The following is a 25,370-nucleotide window of genomic DNA, read 5'->3' on the forward strand; positions in this document are numbered from 1 at the left end:
TACTGTATTTTTTAAAGTCCTGCTCCTTCCAGTACTTTATCTTTGGCATACTCCTCTTCCCAGCCAAGTTTCGCATAATCCTCGTTGCTTGTAACTCAGAACGAGAGGAAAGCTGGCTCTGTTTTTAAAATTTCTCTCCACTTCAACTGCCTCCGCCCTCACCCCCGCTTCAGAAACTGGTTTACATATCAGTAACGAGTACAGAAATGAGTTGCAGTTTTTAAACAATACGCAAAGTGGAGGACAACACTTGGTCCGAACACCTCCCGGCCCCTAGGACCCACCGTTTACTGCGTAGGAAACTCCAGACAACAAGCATTTAATACTACATGACCCTCAGCGCCGTTGAGGGTAAACTGGCAACACTGAAAGGCTTCAGAAAAAGAAGTTTTAAACATGAAACCATTCCAGACCCACCCCCTCATCCCAGGCCCCGTGACGCACCTGCCGCGGCCACGCCTTCCAACCCGGAAGTGACGTACCAAGTGGAGTACGTCTTTTTCCGCCGTCCGCCGGTGGCGCGGCACAGGCTGGCGCGGGGTGTGCGTCGCCGTCGCGGCCGGCAGAGGGATTCTGGGTAACGGCCCCAGCCGGCTGGGGCGGCTGGCTCCGCGCAGTAGGTTCAGCTCACGCCAAGTCTGTTGGCAGTGGGGATCGTAGGGCCGGGGGCAGCCGGACATGGAGCAGCCGTGGCCGCCGCCAGGACCTTGGAGCCTCCCTCGGGCAGAAGGTGAGGCTGAGGAAGAGAGTGACTTGGACGTGTCCCCCGGTTCTCCTCGCTACCCGCAGCTGCCGGGAGGCGGCACCCAGGTGAGAAGGGGCCCGTGTTCTGCCGGGGGATGGGGAGGAGCCGTCACCAGGCCCCCAGAGCCCTCTGTCTCTGCGACCCTCTTCTGTGCCCTGTTCTGAGCCCCCATCTCCCCCTTCCCCCGCCCCCGACTCCCGACCCCCAACCTCGGGCGTCGGGAGCCTGAAGCCATCCCATCACTTTGTAGCATCTACTGAGGTCTTCGAAGAGGGGCTGGCCATATAGCCCCAACCTTCACCTCCACGCACACCTTTTCACCTTGGCTAATTCCTCACTCTTGGAAGAAGTTTCTCCCCTCCACCCCTCTTCTGATGGCACCCAGATTTGGGACAGCTCACTCTATAACATTGGCCCTTTGTCCTCTTGTGCCTGCTCTTATCCGAGCACTTTATTCTTTTGAAGGCACTGATATTTGTGCACAGTTGATGGGAATAGTGAATGGTTGTATTTCAATAATTCACTGAGCTCCTGACATAAAGATTTCAGATCCAGTTTATTTCACTGATTTTTGACATCTGAGCAAATTCTGTAAACCTTGCTATTGATGCTGGCGTAAATCTCGCCCATTCGCGTGACCATTTTCCCCTTACGTTTCTGATTTTAGTTTTGCTTCACACCATTCTTCAGTAAAAATATATAGGCACACGTTTGCCTTTTCCTTCAGACTTCTTCCTCAGATTCCTGCCGCTGCTTGTGGTTTTCAGCCCAGCCTTCTTTCCTCTGAAACTTATCCAAATGTGATATGCTGCCACTTAGGATTTTCTTGGTCCTATCTTAGGGAGTGCTTAGGTACTCATATCACTTTGTCCCGGTTTTTCTCCTAACCTGAGTGTTTTCGAAGTATATTTCAGGATCACGGACTAAACACTAATATGTTCAATGAAATGGATTATAGGTATTTGCCTTCTAGGCTTCTTGCAAAATGGGGCCCCCCAGGGCTTAACTGAATTAAAACAGTTTTTCTCTAGACTCATCTTGCTAGCTGTTAATGAAAATGAGTGATTTAAATTGTTTCCAATAAGTGTAGGGTCATCGATCCTATGCCCAGCTCACAGGGTTGGTTGGCTGCACAGAGAAAAATGCTGTTTCATAACCACAGACTGTACTTCGGCCAGCCAGTCACTGGGAAAGTACAAGACATTTTTTTAGGAGGACAGAATGAGAGTTGATAGGTTGGTAGTCACCCACTAATTATGGATCACTGGTGTCATCTTTATATACAAAATGTGTTATATACGCACATAATGAATGTGTTACAGAGATAGAAAAAGAATGAACAGCAGCTGCCATTGTCAGTTTTGAAGGAGTATAGAGAGGATGGAAAGGTCTCAAGAATTTCACTGCATTGTGGTTGAATCTAAAGAGTAACCTAAGAGAAACTGAATTTTAAAAATAGCTGTATATTAACTTATAAGCTTATTTAGCTGAAAGGAATTTTAGAAATGATTAGGCTTAAATCCTACATTAGAAGTGATTTCCCTGAGGCCATGTAGCTAGGCAGTGGCAGAATTAAAACTAGAATCCACTTCTGACACCTAGTACAGTGTTTTTTCCCACCTACTGTACTGCCCATCCTGTGATGTAATGTAAAATTTTATTTGGCTGAAACTAACTTTGAATGGTACTAAGATTTGCAAAATGATTTCTAATCCTAAGTTAGTTCATGTGTTTATAACAAACCTACTTACTTGTCTTGCTGGATTTAAGTTTTAGAACTTAAGTTTTTCTTTTGGAATATTTGGAAAGAATAAAATATTTAATTCAGTTTATAAACATTTTATAATCTTTATAAAAACAGCCTTGGTGTAATTTTACCAAATATAGGGAACCTAGCTATATTAATGTCATATGTGATGTATAGTTCTGAGATCCAATTAAATGCAGTTTGGAACTTAGAGATCCTGTTTGGGAATTTTTTTTTATGTAAAGTTACATTAGTAGACCTTAATGCTAACAGTTCCTTTTTCAAATCTTTGTTTATTAAAATATAATCAATCATTTCAATACATGTGGGATAGTTTACTCAAATGCCCAAACATAGTCTGTGTAGTCTGTGCAGAAGAATATAAACATAAATCATTTTTAGGATTTAGAAATAAGATTTCTATGTTTGATTTGAGAGGTGATTTGAGAATTTGCTCCCGCATAATTTGACAATGCAAGATATTTCCATTTGTCCTTACCTTTCTTAGTATTTCCTTGTCTTTTCTTACAAAATAAATTTTATAGCTTCATTTTTCTCCTCTTCCTAGTGCCTTCTTAAGCATAGCTAGTCTGCAGTTATTCTTAACCCTATTCTAAGGTAGCAAAAAGTAAAAATAAATACCTTACTTGGTTAGTTAGGACCAAGTGGTATCTGGGCTCCAAACCTGCTAAACAAGTAAAACATCTGAATAGCAAGTGTCCACATTCTCTCCAATAGAAATCTAAGTTTGCCTGAAGACTTAGCTAAAAAAGGAGCCTTGCATGCTACTTGCCTTAGAATTCCTTACCACCACTAGTCTGTTCCAAGAAGTCAAGAGTCGTTTATTCATCTAAGATTTATTGCATTCTAGCCCCTCAAGAAGCTGATAGCTAGACAAATAAGCACAGTATTGTGTGAAAACACCACTGTAGAAATATGCATAACTTGGGTGGAGAGGGACAGGGTAAGAGGGAAGGGACATGATGCTGGAATCTGGGATGGAGATAGGAGGTTTAGGGATGGGGGAGTTGCCACATTGAATGGGGTGGGGGGGTGGGAAGGGGATGTAAAGAATAAGCAAACAAGTAGAAGAGTGACTAGGACTGAGTCTAGAGAGATAATAGGAAGTGAGATCATGAGGCACCATGCCATGCCACACAGTTTGCGCTTTATCCCAAGACTCTAAGAATGAGTAAAATTATCATATTTGTTTCTTGGAGAAATCACTCCAAGTCTAGAAGAGTAGAGAATGGCTTGAAATGAGAAAGGCTGTATTTATATAATTAAAGTGTGAAATTACAAGGGCTTGAATAGTGATGCAGATAAGGGAATAGATTGGAGTAAAATTATTCTGAATACCTAGTTTGAAATTGATCTACATTTTGGCTAAGAAATCATAAAGAATGTGCCTTTAGCTTTTGTTTGACAGAACTGAGGAATATAAGGAATTAAACATCTATCACGATGCTTTACACGTGGTGGTTCAATAAATGTTAAAAGTGGGCTTCCTTGGTGGCACAGTGGTTAAGAATCCACCTGCCAGTGCAGGGGACACAGGTTCGATCCCTGGTCCGGGAAGATCCCACATGCCACGGAGCAACTAAGCCTGTGTGCCCAGAGCCCGTGCTCTGCAATAAGAGAAGCCACCGCAATGAGAAGCCCGCGCACCGCAACAAAGAGTAGCCCCCGCTTGCCGCAACTAGAGAAAGCCTGCACACAGCAACGAAGACCCAATGCAGCCAAAAATAAATAAATAAAATAAGTTTATTTAAAAATTTTTAAAAAATAAATGTTAAAACTAATTACTGTTGCTTCTTAGTAGAACAGAGTCACCACCTAATGAAACTTAGAAGCTTTTGCACAGCAAAGGAAACCACAAACAAGACAAAAAGACAACCCTCAGAATGGGAGAAAATATTTGCAAATGAAGCAGCTGACAAAGGATTAATCTCCAAAATTTACAAGCTGCTCCTGCAGCTCAATATCAAAAAAACAAACAACCCAATCCAAAAATGGGCAGAAGACCTAAATAGACGTTTCTCCAAAGAAGATATACAGATTGCCAACAAACACATGAAAGAATGCTCAACATCATTAATCATTAGAGAAATGCAAATCAAAACTACAATGAGATATCATCTCACACCGGTCAGAATGGCCATCATCAAAAAATCTACAAACAATAAATGCTGGAGGGTGTGGAGAAAAGGGAACCCTCTTGCACTGTTGGTGGGAATGTAAATTGATACAGCCACTATGGAGAACAGTATGGAGGTTCCTTAAAACACTAAAAATAGAACTACCATACGACCCAGCAATCCCACTACTGGGCGTATACCCTGAGAAAACCATAATTCAAAAAGAGTCATGTACCAAAATGTTCATTGCAGCTCTATTTACAATAGCCAGGACATGGAAGCAACCTAAGTGTCCATCAGCAGATGAATGGATAAAAAAGATGTGGCACATATATACAATGGAATATTACTCAGCCATAAAAAGAAATGAAAATGAGGTATTTGTAGTGAGGTGGATGGACCTAGAATCTGTCGTACAGAGTGAAGTAAGTCAGAAAGAGAAAAACAAATACCGTATGCTAACTCATATATATGGAATCTTAAAAAAAAAAGTCATGAAGAACCTAGGGGCAAGGCGGGAATAAAGACGCAGACCTGCTAGAGAATGACTTGAGGATACAGGGAGGGGGAAGGGTAAGCTGGGACAAAGTGAGAGAGTGGCATGGACATATATACACTACCAAACGTAAAATAGATAACTAGTGGGAAGCAGCCGCATAGCTCAGGGAGATCAGCTTGGTGCTTTGTGACCACCTAGAGGGGTGGGAGGGAGGGAGATGCAAGTGGGAAGAGACATGGGGACATATGTATATGTATAACTGATTCACTTTGTTATACAGCAGAAACTAACACACCATTGTAAAGCAATTATACTCCAGTAAAGATGTTTTAAAAAAAAACAGAGTCCAGAGTCACCAGGGTGGACCAGTGACTTTTTTTTTTTTAAACAACTTTGTCTGTTTTGATTAGGATTAAGTTAAAGGTTATCTATCTGATGTAGTCAGTTTTAAATAGAAATTTCCAATAATAACAACTCAGATTACCAAGGATTGGGATAATACAGAAAGAAAATAGAAACCAAGAAGTGATTACTTCTAAATAAAAGGTTCTTTGAGTGAAGAACTTGCAAAGCAAAACTCTATAAAGGTCTGCTTTTCAGCATGTTGAGTGATAAGATGATGAACTAGATTTAAGCTTTTGTTCATTATTCTGTTTCAGGATTATGAAGACTATAAATCAAATGTTTGTTGAGGCGCCACTGTATGCAGGACACTGTGCTAGTTGCCAGGCTTTTTGTTGCTGTTAGTTGTCAGGGGAGAGGCACAAATTAACAAAGAAGCTTAGAGTCTAGTTGATGAAACAAGGTCTATAATATAAAACTCTTAACTGCAAACACAGAAGGCTGGATACCTCTGTACCAAAAACATTGTACAGAAATCCTTGACTAATAGAAATTTGAACTGTGCTACATAAACATACCTGTTCTGTTGCCTTCTTCATTTCTTAAAAATACTGTTTTGTTTTGTTTTTTAATCCAGATGTATAGCCATGGAATCGAAATGGCTTGCCAAAAGCAGAAAGAGTTTGTGAAGAGCTCTGTGGCGTGCAAATGGAATCTCGCTGAAGCTCAGCAGAAACTTGGTAGCTTAGCACTGCATAACTCTGAGTCCTTGGATCAGGAACATGCCAAAGCACAAACAGCAGTATCAGAACTGAGGCAACGGGAAGAAGAATGGCGGCAGAAAGAAGAGGCTCTGGTACAAAGAGAGAGAATGTGTATGTGGAACATGGATGCCATTAGCAAGGATGTTTTTAATAAGGTACTCTCTTTTATTGGACCATAATGAAAGAAGGAAAGACTGAAGTGTTTGTACAAACCAGTTGTGCATATCTTAACAAAGCAACAGAATCCTGTAAACAGTATTCAATGTTGACAGTTTAGGAAAAGTGATTGTTACAGAAATGTGTTATCCCCAGTAGTGTCTAATGTGGGTAGTCCTTAATCCAGTTATATGGCTACAGCATAGCACACTGAATATAAGCATGGGTTCTGGAGTCAGACTGCCGCAAATCTCAACTTTGTCACAGGCTGGCTTTGTGACCTTGGGCAAGTCACTTCTCTAAGGCTCAGTTTCATCAACTATAAAGAGTGGGTATGAAAACTAAATAAGGTAACATCTTAAAAGCAGATAGCATGGGGCCTGGTATGTGGTAAAGCTCAGATGTTACCAGTGCTTTCTGATGTTGCTATGCTTATCAGCTTGCTTTCAATTTTGTAACACTAATGTATAGTTACTGGTTTTATCAAATAAAACAAAGTCTCTCACTGTTATTTACCAGTATGTGTTTAGTAAACCTCAGATAGTAATCTGGTCTTAGTGTTACAAGCATTATTGCTGAAAGGAGTAGTAAAATACTTATGCCAAGTTAGTAGTTTATTAAGAGCAGTCTTCTATTTCTCACTGGATTACATACATAGGCCTTATTCTTTGACTTTTGTATCTGAAAAAGAAGTGGGCAATGAAATAAAGTCATTTTCATCTAATGTCTAAAGTAGTACTCTTTCTATTTGTACTAAACTTAACTCTCAAGACTCAGGTATGGACTGCTCATTCTTGTCTAAGTCTGCATTCAGTTTATCTTTAACCGTCATTATTCTCTAGACGTAGTGTGTAACACTACTTGTTTCTACTCTGGCATCCACTCTCAACACTCCCCCCCAAGCACCTTTAATTTCCTTCCCCTGGACTAGGTCTAGTCCTGCTACAGCAATAAGTAATACACACAGGTAAATGTCTAGTACCACTAGCCCTATCAGTACTTCTTTCTTTAATGGAGATAAATTGTAAGAGTACAACATGCTTCTTGTAAAAAACAAAAACATAAACCTGTAAAGTAGAATTGAAAGGCTTCCTTCATTTCCATTTCCCAGAGATGCCCACTGTTAACAATGAGTCATATCTTTCTAGACTTTTTCTGTGATTGTACTAATTTATATTTATATATTTTTCTTTCCCCTCAAGAGAATAATTCTTTAACTGAATGATTCGCTATCTCTGTATATATTGTTCTAAGGGATGTATCATCTTAAGTATTACTTTATTTCTGGTTTGCATTTATACCCCAAAACTATTTAAAATAATTTTTTTATTCCAGAGGGAATTGTCAAAACAATGTTTCTTTGTTTATAAAGTTAATGTCTCTTCTGTTAACACAGTGGTCACAAAGAAAATATTTTTGTCTCCTTTTAATTTTTTTTTTTTAAAGTTGGATCTAACATAGCCTACATTTATACCACAAATTAATTAGGACTATCTTTATGTTCCAGTCATTTGCTCAAAATCGTACATTGATTTTGTCTGGGAGCTTGAGACTTGAGAGGACTGGTCTAGATCTGCGCTGTCCAACTTGATAGCCACTAGCCACGTGTGCTATTGAGCACTTGAAATGTGGCTAGTCCGAATTGAGATGTGCTGTAAGTGTAAAATACATGCCAGATTCCGATGGCTTAGTACCAAAAAAAGTAAAATATTCCATTAATAATTTTTTTGTGTTGCTTACATGTTGAAATGATAATATGTTAGATATGTTGGGTTAAATAGATATGTTATTAATTTCATCTGTTTCTTTTGCTTTTTAATGTGGCTGATAGGAAACTTTAAATTACATTTGTGGCTTGGATTGTATTTCTATTGGACAGTGCTGGTCTAGATGGAGAATATATAAAGGAAAAAAATGCTTTTATTTTGAAATATATAAACTTGTGTGTTTCCTGATTGTAAACTGGCAGAGAGCTAGTTTTCAATTTTCATTTTTGGCAGTGATGATCTCAAGGTTTAAACGTGATCACATGATGTTCTGAGAAATTGTTCTGCCAGTTTTTCTGGCCAGATAAAAACTTCATCTTCGTCTGTTTTATGACTTATTTAACTGAAAAGAAGCACTTCCTTAATAGAAATTTGTACTTGATTTCAGAATCAAACTGTTTAGCCTCTCCTAAGAAAAGTTTACAGCAACGGTCTGTTTTAGGTTTATGTCTTACCAAAAATTTTGTTGTAAATATACTCTATATGCTTTGAATTTCTGAGTTTGTTTCCAGCAAGAAATCCAAAGATTACAGTAGAGTTACAAATATTTAATGGAAATGAATAATGCAAAACATAAATTACGCATGTAAAGGATCTTTCTATACCTGCCTTTGACAGGGAAATTCAGTTTTACAGAAAGGTTAATTCATTTGATTTTTTGTGTTGATTTCTAAAATAATTGTATAATTTTCTACATATATATCACTTTAAATAAGACTAATGAAACTTCATTACAAGAAAATTTTAATTTTTAATAGAGTTTTCCAGATGAATTTAATGATATGAGTTTACTACATCACCTTTTTATAGTGTCTATAAGAACGATTGCTAGGCATTCAGTAACTGAGAAAGAAAATCCAATTAGAATATAAAATCTGATTTTAACTTCAAAATTTTTTTCTTAGAGTTTTATTAATCAAGATAAAAGAGAAGAAACAGAAGATGAAGATAAATCAAAATCATTTATGCAGAAACATGAGCAGAAAATCAGACATTTTGGTAAGTCTACTACTTGAGTTTCCTTCTTTTGTAATGTTTGGTATCATAAATATGTGTACAAAAGGTGGATTTATAAAATGGGGACCAAAAAGAAGACAAGTGACAAACTCCAGTTGCATAGCTGCTTCTGTCACAGTTGTATAGCTCTTGTTTTAGACTTTTTTTTGGTCGTAAAAAAATAGAGTGACAGAGTAAACTGAATTGTGAAGAGAAGCAAAATTCAATCTATTATTATATAATCCTACCCTCTAAAACATGGTCTTCTTTACTACCTAGACTCTTTCCATTTCCCAACTAGTCTTTGCTTTTGTCTTTTTTCATCTTTGCTTCCTTTGTATCTGATTATTTTATGGTTGTAAGATTAGCATTCTTTTTTTCAGGTTTTGGATATGACGCTATACAATTTATGCAGATCCTTCAACTGTTATTCAGATAAATAATAAGTAATAGAATATAATTTATAATAAATAATAAGTAATAGAAATACATATACAAAGAACTGAAAAATAGTTTTCTTTATTGAGGAAAAGCAGTGGGATGGGGGTTGATTTAAGTGAAGGCTTCCCAGAGGAGATAACATCTGAGTTAGGTTGTAAGGAACGTGTTAAGAGTTCTCCATGTAGATAAGGGAGGCAAGGCAACAGCATGTCCAAAGGCAGAGTCGGGAAACAGTATACTATGTTCTAAGAATTATAAGCAGTGACAATACTGCTGGAGTGAAAATGCTACTGGGAAGTATATATGTGTCAATTTAGTAAACATAGTTTTTATTTGGAGTATGTTAATAAGCTTTTTAAATGACATTTTGAGACCTTTTTCCTATTGGTGTTTCTCTCCCAAAGTGTTTAGAATTTCATTCATCCTTATGTCAGTACAACGGATACTACTTTAGATTTTTTTCCTTTTTTTGCAGTTTATTCATAGAATTATTTCACAAAGTTTATTCATAAAATTTATTAATTTTTCTCATATTTTTTATATATTTATTTATTTTTAAATAAATTTATTTATTTTATTTATTTTTGGCTATGTTGGGTCTTCGTTGCTGCACACGGGCTTTCTCTAGTTGTGGCGAGCGGGGGCTACTCTTCGTTGCAGTGTGCGGGCTTCTCATTGCAGTGGCTTCTCTTGTTGAGGAGCATGGGCTCTAGGCGCACGGTCTTCAGTAGTTGTGGCTCGTGGGCTCTAGAGCACAGGCTCAGTAGTTGTGGCACACGGGCTTAGTTGCTCCATGGCATGTGGGATCTTCCTGGACTAGGGCTTGAACCTGTGTCCCCTGCATTGGCAGGCAGATTCTTAACCACTGCGCCACCAGGGAAGCCCTCATACTTTTTATTTTTAAAAAGTGAAATAAGTTATGTATTCTGTTTAATTCAAGAATAGCGTCTGAAGAAGTAAGCAAAGTTTATTTTTGCAAATATTATCATTCCAGTATTACTTATAATAGAAAAAATGGATATACAGTCATCCCTTGGGTAGATATTAAAATCTTTAAATAAGCGGAGCCCTGAATTATAAGAATAAAAAGCAAAAATTTTGTGAATGAATCTTAGTTGTGATAATGTGAGTTGCAGCTCCCACCTACAGTCCTTACTTCCCAGGCCTGCATGTTCTGTAGGAAAAGGAGTACCATGTACTGATTACTCTTTCAGAGCATATAGCATACCTCAAGGTGCTTTCACACAGCTCTCATTCTGTAGGCTAGTTGCTTTGGAACCATGGGAAACCTAGTGCATGTAAAATAGTTCCCTCACTTTTGCTATAAACTGAGTGCTGTGGTCAGAAGGAATTTTATTTGGGAAAATATCCCTACCTCACTAGGTGTAGTAACCCACCTGGCACTATAATTATGTGGGTCTTCAATAAAACATTTCACTATTCTATAAAACCTACTGCTTCTGTGTAGTAATGTTCATAAGACCAGTGAATTTCATGAGCCTGTTGTCTTCATTTCTTTTGCTGTAAATTGAGTTTTGGGGTCAAGAAATAATGTGGTATGGGGAACATCTCATTTAGTAAGACCACAGATGCATTACTGGTAGAAGCATGGCAAAGAGGGAGGGCAATACCAGATCTCAAATGGTCTTGTTCAAGTGAGGAACCACTGGTCCCTCCAAAATGAAACGGGACCAAGATTATCAACCTATTACTTGATGGTTGGCTGGTCCTTCCAGCTTGATGGTTGGCTGGCCTCTCCAATATTGAGGTTTCAGCACTGGTTTCTGCTACTGGTAAATTAGGTATTCAGTGGCTAACCTGGAATACCCTTGATGAAGAGATCCCATGCTGTTGAATCTCTGGATAATCTTAAATCTACCACCATGACTCCTTAGTTTATAAAATATTGTACAAACAATCAGATGGTGGGGAAATATGTGACTAATAAACAGTTTTGCCGTTGCATGAGTGGGCTTCCGTGTCTTATCCTGTAATGCTAACCAGTGCCTTACTGTCTTCAAAGCCAACCAGACCTGATAGCCATTCCCAGATTCACATTGTGCCTGTTTCTTAGTGGAAATACACTTGACTTTTCACTTTGGACAAGATATCCTACTTGCCGCAGCCCATTGGATCCCCAGAAATGTTACTAAGGTAGTAGGCTCCCAAAATTTTCCTGTGTTTTTATTTCCCACTTTCTGGCATGTTTGTTTGTATTGTACCGAGACAAATGGGATACCTGCTCCTTCTTGCTCACCAAGTTCCATCAGAGTGCAGTAGACCAGTTTGCAGTCATGTGGGATGATGAGATAGTCAAAGTCTCTGGGGACTAAATTATGGCACAGAGTTGACGGAGAGACCTGAGGCAAGACAGTGAAAGTTTAATATTGTCCCACCTGGGTGGAAGCAAATGTTTCTGGAGTTGTGGGCTTGTAATAAAGGAAAAAAAGGCATTTGTCAGAATAATGACTACATTGATACAATCCTTTGAAGTAAACACATTTGGAATAGCAGCTGTGATTAGAGCTTCTAGCTGGAGGCTTTCCAAACTTGGTTTGCATTCCAGACTCGTGGAAGACTCTGCCTAGAACATGGGAGGTTGTGAAGGGCTGCAAAGGCTTGACACCGTATTTCTTTGTGGTCTCATGCGTACTTATATTCTTCAGACTTCCTCCTAACTTTCCCTTATGGTATTTTTTTATATTTTTTGACTGTCTTTCTTATATTGCTTTTATTACCCCTTGTAATTAGATGGAATTTACCATCTAATGATTAATGGTACAACCATGTCATGGAATATTGTGAAGTATTGATTTTTTCCCCTATATTTATGTTTACTTATTAGTTTAGTTAATTCATGTTTTATAAATATAAAATACCAATTTAGAAATAAAGTCTGTTTTCTTTTAAACTTCACAGAACAGTTTTCTTCAAAGTCATATGCATCTTTGACATCACTGTCTTTATGATGATCAGAGCTGATTTTTGATGATCTAACACAGTTTTTCATGGCACATCATCTGTTCACGTCCAACCAAAGTTAGCTGTGATTCAGCATTTTTTTGAATCTGTGTAGGATGTTGCCACTGGAGATTTTGTTAAAAGCTGTAAATATTTGCATAGATACTATGTTAGAATCAGTTGTGCTGTAGGTGGATATTCAGTCTCTTCAATGTAATCACTTATATATTGCTTTTCAAAAACACATCAGTATCCTATTTTTGAAAAACATTTAATAAAAGTACTCTTAGAACAGAATGTGAAGTGAAATGAGTAGGAAATTAATATGTATGATATGATTCTAATTTTGTTTCTCTAAAAGTCATTAAAAAATAAGCCAGAGGGAAATACATCAGAATGTTAACATTGATTATCTCTTGTAAGCATTGCAGGTGGTTTTACTTTCTGGATTTTTCAAATTCTTCACAATGAATATACTTTATTTTTATAATCTGAAAAAGAAATATTTTTAAAGGGTTTATCCTAAGAATTCAAGGATGGCTTAACATTAGAAGACTCATTAATGTGATTCACCATATTAACAGATTGCAATAGCATAACCACAGGACTTAGTGATAAGTTTGATGTGGGAGGAATGGAAATGTCAGAAAAATCTCTGAAATGCCTGATTGGGTTACATGGAACCTAGGAAGCAATGTAGATGGGCAGGGAGAGAAGAATGGGTTTGGTTTCAATAAGATGAGTTTATGTGCAGGCATGTAGGTAGAAATAGCTGTCTGGTGGTAGGTGATTGGGAATACAGGAGATCTGGAGCTCAGGATATATTGAAAAATAGGTCATATATCATTCATTAAGAAATTCACAACCTAGTTTGGAGGTTTTTGGTACATTGAGAAATTAAAATACTTAGTATAATTCAAAGGATTGAAATCTATCATTCTATCAGTATAATGTAAAAAGGAAAGGGAAATAAATAATGATGTGTATTTGGGGACCATTTTAGGAATCAGGTGGAATATTGAGAGCTAAAGGGTGGATTGGGATTTAGATGTTCACCAGAAAAAAATATATGGGCGAAGATACATAATTAAAATATTTTAATTTGTCAAAGTAAGGTTTTTCAAGCATTCAGAGAAGTTGATTGGCTAGTTTAAATGACTAGATTATCCTTAACCAAAAGATTAGCTTAATATTTGATGGATGAATGAATGAATTGTTCATATTGTGTTAATAATACCTAGTATTTATCAAGTGTTTACTTTCTGTCGGGTACTGTTTTAAGTACTTTATATGTATTAACTCCTTTAGTCCTCACAAAAATCCTATGAGTTAGATGCTATTTTTAGCCCTCTTTTACACATGGGGAAATGTAGGCATAGAGGTATAAAGAACTTGCCCAAGGTGTGTGGTAAGGCCAATACTTGAACCTAGGCAGTTTAGTCCTAGAGTCATCATGCTAGATTGTGTTACTCTCCATTTGATTTTAAGTTTCTTTATAAATTCCAAAGTAATATGTGTACTTTCAGGTATGTTCTGTTCCACTAAGCCATTGATTCTCTTGATATATTTTGTTCATAAAATTCCACACTCTTCCCACAGAGGTCTTAATGGACTACCTGTAACATAACTTCTCAATTTCATAATAATTTAGTATGCATTTTTGAAATCAAGTATTGACAATTATTTTTCAGGTAAAGAAAAGCTATGGTCATCCTCAAGTGTTAATTTTGTCTCAGTTATTAAGTAGATAGTTTAAAACCTTTAACGTTTAGTGACACCCTTCTTCATGGCCCCTAAAAGTGTCACTAACCCTTTCGTATATTATCTTTCCTGCAAAAGAAACCAGAATGGATAGGAATTTGGTGCCTGAGTAAGTCACAATGCTGCCCATGGAGAAGCAGTGATCTCTCTGAATGGTTGATAGAGTTGAAAATATTCCCTCTTCAGAAGTGTAACAAAGCTAAGGCAAAATTGCTTTATAGGATTTATTTTATGGCTTCAGGTATAAGAAATAGGATTATGCTTTCTTTAGATCTGACCCACAGAAATTATTAATTAGATTCTTTAACTATATAATTTGAGAAGTAGTTTAAAGTAACTTAAATAATCATTGTTTCTCAGAATTTAAAATGACCTAGTCACTGTATCCAAAGTGTTGGGGAAATAACTCTATAAAGCTTGTAAAACTCTTTATGAAAAATGCTAAAATGCTTTTTTCCAATTTTTTAAATGAGGAAAAACTCATTATTTTTAATTAATTTCCATGTGTTGCTGTGTATTTCTCAGTAAGACATTTGTCCTCAGTTTTGTTTTTACTTGTGTTCTGATGTGGAACTTCAGAAGTTCATTTTGTGTCTAGAGGAAAGATTTATTGCCAAACTATTGAGATAGCCTTATAAAATTACCATGATGACTCAATAACTTTCTTGGTTGGATGAGTCTAAATAAAGCTCAACACTTTGCTGGTTCTGTTAATTACTTGGGTGGTAACAACTTTTTGACCAAATTTCTTAACTAATTTGGGTAAAGATGACAGTACACCTTTAGTAGTATTTGGACTGGTTTGGTATTTTGAAGCAAAATGGCAGCTATTTTCAAATATGCTTAACTAATTTTAAAAAGATTTTGTTTTCTATGTATAAACAGTCATCATGACTAAATGGTTAACATGACTAAAATGGTTAAAGTATATTTACTATTATAACACTTACTGGATTGGTTTCCCATGCTGTTGACATTTTACCATATCATCTTAGACATATTTTAATAAATTAGAAGAAATGTAGTTTTTCTGAATCTTTTATTAAGTCTTTGTTTGCTCAGTGTAGTTTCTTGAGGTTTTGCTTTCTTATGCATCTAACAGAAAAATTTGTATTCTCTGAATAAATAATATTGAATCTCCTGAAATTATCTGTACTTACTTTAGCCTAGAATGACCAGCAGTCTCTATTTGCCTGGGACTTCGGGCATTCCCCAGATGTAGAACTTACGGCTTTAAACCAATCACCCTACTTTAGCCTGACATTATTTGAAATAAAGTTTGCTATGAATTTTGAAAGCTATTCCCTATATGCTGGGTATTGCTTTATTATCGCTCTTCATTTGCTCTTTTACCATAACATACTGCTATAGTAATGTGAGTTGTCTTTAAAGAGAATCATTTTAAAATACCATTTCTTTGCTTACAAGAGGAAAGTATTTGACATTCATGGTTTAATTCTTTTTTTACAGGTATGTTAAGTCGATGGGATGACAGTCAGAGATTTTTGTCTGACCATCCATACCTTGTATGTGAAGAAACTGCTAAATATCTTATTTTATGGTGTTTTCATCTAGAAGCTGAACAGGTATCATGTGAAACTTGAATTTCTGGGAACCTTAGTGGAATTCTGATTTACTTTTTTGTTTTGTTTTTTCCATTACTTTAAATGAAAGTAGGAAGGTCATTAAATGAAATTATAATTTTGTTTTGTTTTGTTTTCACATCTACTTGAGCTTACTGTTGGAATTTTTTTTAGTTATTTCAGTTAGCATAGGGAAACTTGTTTCCAATGTGCTTTCCCTGCCTCCCTGCCCCCTCACCTCTCTTGTTCCCATGTATTGATACTATAAACCTTTTTCTTTTTTAACCTATTTGAAAATCATATTTTAAAAATCCAAATAGTAATCACAATATTAAATATATTTCTTATAATTTTAATCTATTACTTTCAGAAAGGGGCTCTGATGGAACAAATAGCACATCAAGCAGTTGTAATGCAGTTTATTATGGAAATGGCCAAAAACTGTAATGTGGATCCAAGAGGATGTTTTCGCTTATTTTTCCAGAAAGCCAAAGTAAGTAGCTATTTGGTATTGTTAAATGGGAAGGTTAGGTTTTAGCTGAGACCTCTTTTGTCCATACACATCAATGGAAGCCATCCAACCAGGATGCCACAGGCTAAATTCTGTAGGTTTTATAAGGAAAAGAAAAATTATATTGCTGTTTTCATGCTAATATAGATTTAAAGGAACTATATAAGAAGCTATACTATACAGCATGTATGTGAAATTGAGAGCCATTCACATGAATGTATGTATTCAGGAAAATTAGAGGAATGGTTTAAAAAAAAACCTGTAGTATACAGAATATTATACAGCCATCAAAATTATATTTATGAAAAATTTTTAATCTGAGAAAATGCTTTGCTATAAAGTCAAAAGAAGTGATACATGTTTACATATACAGGATGATGTCAACTATATTAAAGAAAAATAGGTATGTCTAGAAAGATTAAATCACATTTCACACTCACTAAATTTACTAATTTAAATTATTACTATAATTTAAAAGTTGTACAAGAAGTAGAGCAATAAGAATTCATATGCACTGACTGTAGGAGTATAAATTGGTATAACCACTTTGTAAAATTTCCTTGTAAAGTTGAATAAGACAAGTGCTTACAGCCAGAAATTCTCCTAGGTATATACCCTAGAGAAAAACGTCTCAGCATGTGGTCCAGGGACACTTGAGGGTTTTCAAGACCCTTTCCATTAGTCCTGAGTCAAAACTATTTTCATAATAATACTAAGATGTTATTTGCCATTTTCACTCTCATTCTCTCATCAGTGTACAGCATAGATTGATACAGAAGCAGATGTGTGAATACAGCTATCTTCTGTTAAGCCAGACTTCTCACTAAATTGTTTGTTTTGGAAATATAGTTTTTTTAAAAAAAATGTTATAAATGTTAACATGTAATGAGTTTGTTATTATATTTCAGTTAATATTTAATTCCTGTTTTAATTTCTAACACATAAGTATTGATAGATATAGCCCACGTAAACAGGAACTCTTTAGGTTCCTCAATAATTTTCAAGAGTATGAGGGAGTCCTGCGACTATAAAGTTTGAGAACTGCTGCCCTAGAGACACTCATGTATGTGCTTAATAGAATTGTTCATAATAGCAAAAAGTCTGGGAACAACCCAAATGTCTGTTAACAGTAGAATGAATAAATTGTGGTATATTCATTTGGTAATATACTAATCAGCATTGGCATGGATAAATGACAAGAAAGCAAAAAAAACAAGTCTCAGAATGATATATCTGGTATCATTTTTAAAATTTTATATGTCTTATAAAGTTCAAAAACAAGCAGAACTAAATATATTGTTGACGGATACATAAATTTTAAGCAGTAAAACTGAAGAGGCAAAGGAGTGATTAGGACAAGTTACAATAATGGTAACCTCAGAGAGAGATGAAATGCTCTTTGAAACTCATCTCTAAGATACTAGTAATGATCTATTTCCTAATTTTTGTGGGTACATAGTGGGATTTTTGCCCAATAAATTGTACATAAATATTTTACATGCTCTTTTTTGCATATATGATACATTTCAGCATACACAGTTAGAAGTTAGAAGGAAATATACCAAAAGTTTAATTTTGATTATACTTGGGTGGTAGAATTATAAGTGATTTCCATTTTCTTTTTCATATACTACAGTGAACATATTTCCTTTTGTAAATAGAGAAAAACATTGTATTTTTAAAATAAAAAAAAATTAGTGTGGCAGTATTTCTACCTTCTACTTCTACTGTTAAAATTTCCCAGAACAGTAGTTTTAATGAGTAAACAATTTTTTAAAAAAATAAACTTATTTATTTATTTATTTATTTTTGGCTGCGTTGGGTCTTCATCGCTGCGCGCGGGCTTTCTCTAGTCGCAGTGAGCGGGGGCTACTCTTCGTTGCGGTGCATGGGCTTCTCATTGCGGTGGCTTCTCTTGTTGCAGAGCACAGGCTCTAGGTGCACAGGCTTCAGTAGTTGCAGCACACAGGCTCAGTAGTTGTGGCTCGCGGGCTCTAGAGCGCAGGCTCAGTAGTTGTGGCAGCCGGGCTTAGTTGCTCCACGGCATGTGGGATCTTCCCAGACCAGGGCTCGAACCCGTGTCCCCTGCATTGGCTGTTAGATTCTTAACCACTACACCACCAGGGAAGCCGTTAATGAGTAAACGATTGAGTTGGTATTTTAGTTAGGCTTCTGATGACTACTCTAAATTTTCACTTGACACATAGGCATTAAAAAAAAAAATCATACTTTCTTTTTCATCTTACATTAGTGGATATGTTTGAACTAGTGCTTAGTAAGATAATGGAACATAGTCAAACTATATGTATTCTTTGACAAAATAGAACTGAACAGCTCTGCAGTCTTAGATCTTAACACTGTGTTCTTAATAATTTTTTTAAAATTAAGGAATAACTTTCATGAGGTGCTTGCTTTGTGCCAGGCATTATTCTAGGCACTTTACATGGATTAACTCATTAAATCCTCATAACATTTTATAAGGATTTTTATTTCTTTTTTACAAATGAGGAAATTAGCATAGAGAAACTGAGCAAGTGACCCATAGGTTGCTTAATAAAACAAAAATCAATCAAGTCTCTCTAGATCTAAATCCCTAGGCCTTAGGCATGAAGTAAGGTCAGCAGTTGTGTCACTTGATTCCTTTAACGGTTTGCTACATAACCATTTCAGAAGGATTACTTTTGGATATGAAGGCTAACATTGCATGTGTCTACACGAGTACCGTATATTGACTAAAGTGAAATGCTATAATATAATTAAGGAAATGATTCCTAAATTCTTAAAAAGATAGAATGGCAGCACAGAACATTGTCTGCATTATTTATATAGGTATTGATGCTAGTAACTAATCCATAGGTTTTAATCCAGTTATACAACGTAAACTACATTAAAGAAAAAAACCGCACTGCAGAGGAATGGGCCCATTGATATTCAAGAATGAGACTTCGACAAAATCTCTTCCACCACTTGAACTTAAATTCTATGATCTATTGTGTAGGATGTGCTCTGTGTCATTTTTTAATCTGCAAAGGAAACGTTTATAATTGGAGGCTACTGCCAAAAGGATGTTTTGCATTAAGAATTTTGCTTATATTATATACATCTTGGGAGAGAATTCCCTTCCCTCAACATAACTCATCATACTTTTTTCTTTCCATAATCTTGAAAAGAAGGTACTTCCTTAACTAAAACACTAAGATATTTTCATAACGAAGTTGAATGTTGAGTTTAATTGGTTTTCGTGGCTTTCACAAATAGGGATTTTAGGGTCAGAGAATTACTAATAACAGGTAATAGTGTTCCCTCATTAATTGGTAGAGAATTAGAAGGTTTAAAGAATATCCCTTGGCTGTTGCTTGGCAGTGGGAAGAGGAGAGGAGAACGTGAGAGGTTAAATAAGGACTCTTTTGGATCCTGTCAAGAATATAGATAAATCAAGAGAAATACAGAGGAATCCTACCTTCTTTCATTTTATTAGTGTGTATGTGTAAAGAGGGGTTGTTTCTTATTAGTTTGTTTTATTTTGCTGAAGCAGAGGTAAATGGAACAAACCAATCGTTAATAGTCATATAAAACAGGCAGTTTTTAGAAATCTGACAGAGATCTTGGTGGTTTCTACATTTAAATTATTCACTTCATCTTTACTTCTTCGACTTCAGGCCTAATATATGCTTGCTAGAGTTTACTGTGTGGTCTGGAAGTCTTGAAAAACACAGTCTTTATTTTTTGTGTTTTCTAGGCAGAGGAAGAAGGTTATTTTGAAGCATTCAAAAATGAACTTGAAGCTTTCAAGTCAAGAGTAAGATTTTATTCTCAATCACCAAGTTTCCAACCTATGACAGTTCAGAATAATGTTCCCCATTCTGGTGTTGGATCTATAGGTTTATTAGAATCCTTACCACAGGTAAGTTGGAAAAGTAAATATTTATTTTATAAATGTATTAGTTCACATAATTTTTGTTCTTTTGGACTTCTCTTTCTTCTTATACATTATATATGTGTGGTCATTTTAAATATTCTTGCCTCAAAAGATAACTCTGAGTTTCATCTCATGCCATGTTTTGGCATTAAATCTTGTTCATCTCTTAGGTATTTAGAGAGATACCAAATTCCACTCCTTTAAATACAGAAGGGATGAGGACCACCTAAGCATTCTTAAGGGCAAGTGTTACCTATTGATCATCTCAATCATAAACTTCTCAAGATGGCTCCTGAGGAACATCTCATTCTAAGTAGAACTATACTGTTAAGAATTTATTGAGATGAATTAGCTTCAAAGCATATGTCCAAGTAGCAACCACGGTGATCTGTTGCATGAGTTTAGTAGTATTATCTTTTTGAATGTTGGTGTTGCCTACCAGATGTAACATTTTACTACAAATTAACGTAACTTATGCTAAGCTGTTCTTTATGGTAATATTGGCCAACTCTTTGAGCCCCTTGGAAATCTGCTATTAGAATAAGATAAAACCATGTCACTAGTGTGAAAGAATTTATGTCAAAGAGGAGGTTGGACCACTGGTCTGCCTGATTCTACTTAGGATTACAATTTTAAGTTATTAAAAGTTACTGCCCATTTTGGTTCTAGTAGCATTTAAATTGAACCAGTCACCTCTCATTTTCTCATTTTCAGGCCCTAAGATTTCAGGAACAGCTTTAGCCAGTTTAGCCTGTTGCCTACACAGTGAAGGGAAGTCTCACTCAAAAGGCAATGTGAGGAGAGCCCTGTATTTATTTGTAAATCTCAGAGTGGTAGAAATTGAGATTTTCAATATCTTGACCTTATGTATCTATAATTTCACTATTCTGGTTATATGTATTGTAGGCCAAAGGGACAATTTAAGGAAAGCAATTGATCATATTCAACTCAGCCAAAAATATTACTTTCAAGGATAGAAATAATTAAGGTCTGATTTTTAAATAATTAGTAATGTTAACCCTTAGTTAGACATGTAAGCAATATTCCTTCTCAGTTTGTCCTACACTTACCTCTTAATGCTGTTTAAATAAAATGATAATTTTCTATTCAGTTCTGTGAGAAATAGCCCATAGGGATGCAGTCTTTCCAAAGGAATTTTATGACTAAGTCTCTGTAAGTTCAACATATAAACCTCCTAAAACTAAGGTGTTACATAATGAATGCAGAGGAAAAAAGACTTTTGAAGGATGTTGTTGATTCTAAACGTAAGAGGGAAAAGATAAGATTTCAGCTAGATCCATAGAAGCACTGTTACTTGAGAGAAGGATAAGATGATAGATAGGATAAGATGAGAGACAACCTGAGGGACTAAGTTGTCAACTGAGAGGAGATTTGGAAGAAGAGCTTACCATAACAATAACATCCCATTTTTATTATATCAGTTTATAAATTGCAAAACACTTTTACATGGTATCTCATTTAATCTTCTCAAAAACCCTGTGACACATTTTCATTCATTTTATGGGTGAATAAACTGAAACTCCTGGAGGTTAAGTAATTTACCTGAAGTCAATACAGTAAGTGATGGAGCTAATATGCTAATCCTGGATTTCTGTTCTACTCCATTGCTCATTCATTCTCCTACATCAGGGGTCCTCAACTCCCGGGCCATTGACCGGTACCGGTCTGTGGCCTGTTAGGAACCGGGCCGCACAGCAGGAGGTGAGTGGCGGGCAAGCGAATCTTCATCTGCCGCTCCCTGTTGCTTGTATTACCGCCTGAACCATCCCCCCAACCCCGGGCCAGTGGAAAAATTGTCTTTCACAAAACCTGTCCCTGGTGCCAAAAAGGTTGGGGACCACTGACCTACATCACAGACTATTGTTGAATCATATGCTAGAAATAGGACAAGACACTCAGTTGTGTGCTCTTGGGAAGAACTGGTCTCTGGGACAAGAAATGTGTTGAGTATGTTACTAGATGAGAATATAGGGTAATCAGTGGAATTTAAGTGTACATTAGGTTAGGTATATGGATTGCTTTTTGTTTTTTTAAGTCTCCTCGTGATGATGTCTTCAGTTCTTAAGGAGGTGGGTAGATGAATTCTAGAGAATCTCTTTAGCCAGTTCTAATACTCAAAATTCTCCATGAAAATCTGGAGCCTAGTCTTAATAGAGAGTAATTGTAAGCTCTGTTCTGAAGGGCTTTGGAATTGGGCCTGGATGGTCAGAAAAGATCTTAGCACTCTGTTTCTTTGGAGAATGGGATAATGTAACAAGATTATTAATAATTTTTTATAAAACTTAAATTTGGATAACACTTTAGCTTTTAATCTTTTTTTAATTGACAACAGTCTCGTGAAATAAGCCAAATACCATTATCCTTAGCTTTGAGAGAACTAAACCAAGGCCTCTTGGACAGAGATATAAGTAACAGTTACCTTAGGCTTATCCTGTATACTAGCGTTTAATGTTATTAAATTTTGATGAATTATTTTCTCTTTGAGGATGGCATTATACTAAGTGGAAGAGGCAGGGTTAGCACTGAGGTCCAAAGTTATTTTAGTGTTCCAGACCTCAGTCAGTTATTTGTGCCACTTCCTTCATAAAAACCTGATTGAGAATAATCCAACTAAATTCTGGCTTACTTTTTGACTTTTACAATAAAAGAATCACAAAGTATTGTACTTTATTAAGGAGACCTTTTGAAAACCCTGCCTCCCTTTGGTATGGGGAGGTTTAAGATATTTATGCCCTGTGTGGACTATTTTCCTCATTGATGTTTATTAAATAAAATAGATGAAAGTAGGTGATACATAATAAAACTCTAAGTACGAGTAGATATTCAGAACAACTGAGTAGACAAAACTGAATTCTTGGGGAAGAATTTCCTAAAGTCCTAGGTCCTAAGGGCTTATGTCTCTATTCATGATGCTTTAATAATAATGGGTTTATTTTTGCATTTATTGAATAAGGTTTTCTGTTCCTAGTTTTAGAAATGAACAAAGTAGAATATTTTTGAGTTCTTCTGTTTAAAAAATAAACAAAACCTAAATTAAACTGTTCTTTTGTTTTCAACTTTTTAAATACGAGTCTAAGTACCTTTCAAAAGATTAACAGTTTCTCACTTGGGTTTGTTTTAACCTTTGAGAAACCAAAATAGACTCTGAAGATAGCTATAATATTTACTTAGTAAATAGATTTTTTCCTTATTCAAGTATTTTTATAATTTTAGTATTTACTGTTATAATTAGTAATCTTCATAATACATATAATACATTGCTGGCTTAAAGCCATGTTTATCTTTTAAATTATCAATAGCTATGTACATATAATCATACAGAAGATATAGTCTTATATGATTAAATAATTAAAATTATAGTTTTGTTAAACAGGAAAAAGGTAGTGTTTATTACATTTCTATTTTTCACATACATCATTCTCTCTTTATCACATCTCTTTGGATTAAGTGGTAATAATCTATTTAATTTTTTTCTTTCTTTACATTCTTGGGTTTCAACCCAAGTCTGACTTCAAAGTCCATCTTTTTTCCTGTTCTGCTATACTGCAGAGAAATAGAGAATGCAAAACTGAATATGCAGCTGCGTATACTGGCATAAAACATTATCATTCATTCATTCTTTTTTCTTTTCAGAATCCAGATTATCTTCAGTATTCTATCAATACAGCTCTCTGCAGTTTAAACTCAGTGGTACATAAAGATGATGATGAACCCAAAATGATGGACACTGTATAATTTGGTTAAGACTGCTGAAGCCAAGTGCTATTTTGCTACAAGAAAGGAAGAACTTGGCTATTTTCTTGACACTTTTATGGGTGCTGCACTTTATTTTTGTTCGGTTTTTGATGGGAGGGAATACAAAGAGTACTGAAACGTTTTGTAAAATTTCTTTTATGTGCTGCTAGGTTTTTTTGTTTTTTTTTTCGGAAGAGAGGAGTGGTACCATATGTTGCAAGAAGTCAAACTGGACTTTTTTTTGGTTGTTTTAGCTACTAAATTTGCCTTTAATCTTATTGTTCTCAATTTTGGAATCAAAGTATGAAAATCTGCACAAATGCAATGTTTACAAGAACTGGTTGATTCTAGGAGGCATCTGCTACAGTCTTTTTATATGGATATGTACATGTCCTACTCTACAAAAATGATTAAAGATAAAAATGTACTTGTATCCTATTGCTAATTTAGCTGTCAAATCTGGTGTTTCATCATATTAAAAGCAATAAATCAGTAGTTGATAATCTACTTTACTAAATAAGCGGGATGGTACAAATTAAAACAAAATCTTTCCCCTTAAAATAATATTACATTTGTTTTTTCGGCACCATCAGTTAAATCCTTGACTATAATATCAATTTTATATAGATACTAAATTTACCCCCAAGTATTCTCAGAACTGTATTCCTTAGTAGTTGATTTTACCCTGTTGACATTTTAATATTAGGGTTATATAGTGATATAAAAAGTGATAAAGCTAATACAGATTTTTTTTTTAATGAGAGGAACTCCAATCTCACTCTTAATTTCTTTATTTGACATAGTCTGGGATCTCTCAGGGAGCAAGTTTTAAAAGAATACTAATGGCCTGTAAGAACAAATAGGGAAAAATAATCTGATTTTTAAAATTGTGGTTATTGTTTGTTTTACTCTGATGTGGCCCAAAGACTTTTTTAAAAAGGCAAGAGAAATCTTTTGGAGCTAATTACTTATTTCTAAGAATTTGGTGATCCTTATTGGTAATGATGGCTTTTACTACATTTGTCATTCCTCTCTTTAGCTCAGTTACCATGGAATGCTTCTGAGCTTTACTACTTCCTATATAATTCACTTTAAATATGCCAGGATATTTGATAATTCATTTTATTTGGAATGAGATGACAGTGTTAATTATTCTGTCCTTATTATTTGAGGATTAACCTTCTGACTTATAGGAACATGAGCTTTGATTTGAAACCAATGTAGTCTTTGGCTCAGTCCCATTGAGACTAGTAGCAAACATTTAGAAGATGACTAAATGGGATTT

At 35.7% G+C, this 25,370-nt stretch overlaps 1 protein-coding gene across 3 annotated transcripts; it reads left to right on the plus strand.

Annotated features, from left to right (window-relative positions):
* The first annotated feature begins 517 nt into the window (after window positions 1-517).
* CDC37L1 (cell division cycle 37 like 1, HSP90 cochaperone) lies at window positions 518-24,580 on the plus strand. 3 transcript variants are annotated; one of them, XM_082471071.1, is made up of 7 exons: window positions 518-810; window positions 6,109-6,390; window positions 9,063-9,156; window positions 15,787-15,902; window positions 16,270-16,392; window positions 20,150-20,314; window positions 23,984-24,580. In XM_082471071.1, the coding sequence occupies exons 1-7, from the start codon at window positions 679-681 to the stop codon at window positions 24,083-24,085; spliced, it is 1,014 nt and encodes a 337-aa protein (XP_082327197.1). In that variant the 5' UTR covers window positions 518-678; the 3' UTR covers window positions 24,086-24,580. The 3 variants fall into 3 exon arrangements, with proteins under 3 accessions (XP_082327197.1, XP_082327198.1, XP_082327196.1); XM_082471072.1 differs by lacking the exon at window positions 20,150-20,314; XM_082471070.1 differs by lacking the exon at window positions 23,984-24,580 and having other exon boundaries at window positions 20,150-23,977.
* The last annotated feature ends 790 nt before the right edge of the window (window positions 24,581-25,370 follow it).

This window comes from Balaenoptera physalus, assembly GCF_965194825.1.
Source record: "Balaenoptera physalus genome assembly, chromosome: 7".
NCBI lineage: Eukaryota > Metazoa > Chordata > Mammalia > Artiodactyla > Balaenopteridae > Balaenoptera > Balaenoptera physalus.

Coding starts and splice junctions, on each gene's coding strand:
- CDC37L1 (XM_082471070.1), top strand. CDS start 679: ATGGAGCAGCCGTGGCCGCCGCCAGGACCTTGGAGCCTCCCTCGGGCA. Junction 811..6,108: donor TGCCGGGAGGCGGCACCCAG/GTGAGAAGGGGC, acceptor TTTTTAATCCAG/ATGTATAGCCATGGAATCGA. Junction 6,391..9,062: donor GCAAGGATGTTTTTAATAAG/GTACTCTCTTTT, acceptor TTTTTTTCTTAG/AGTTTTATTAATCAAGATAA.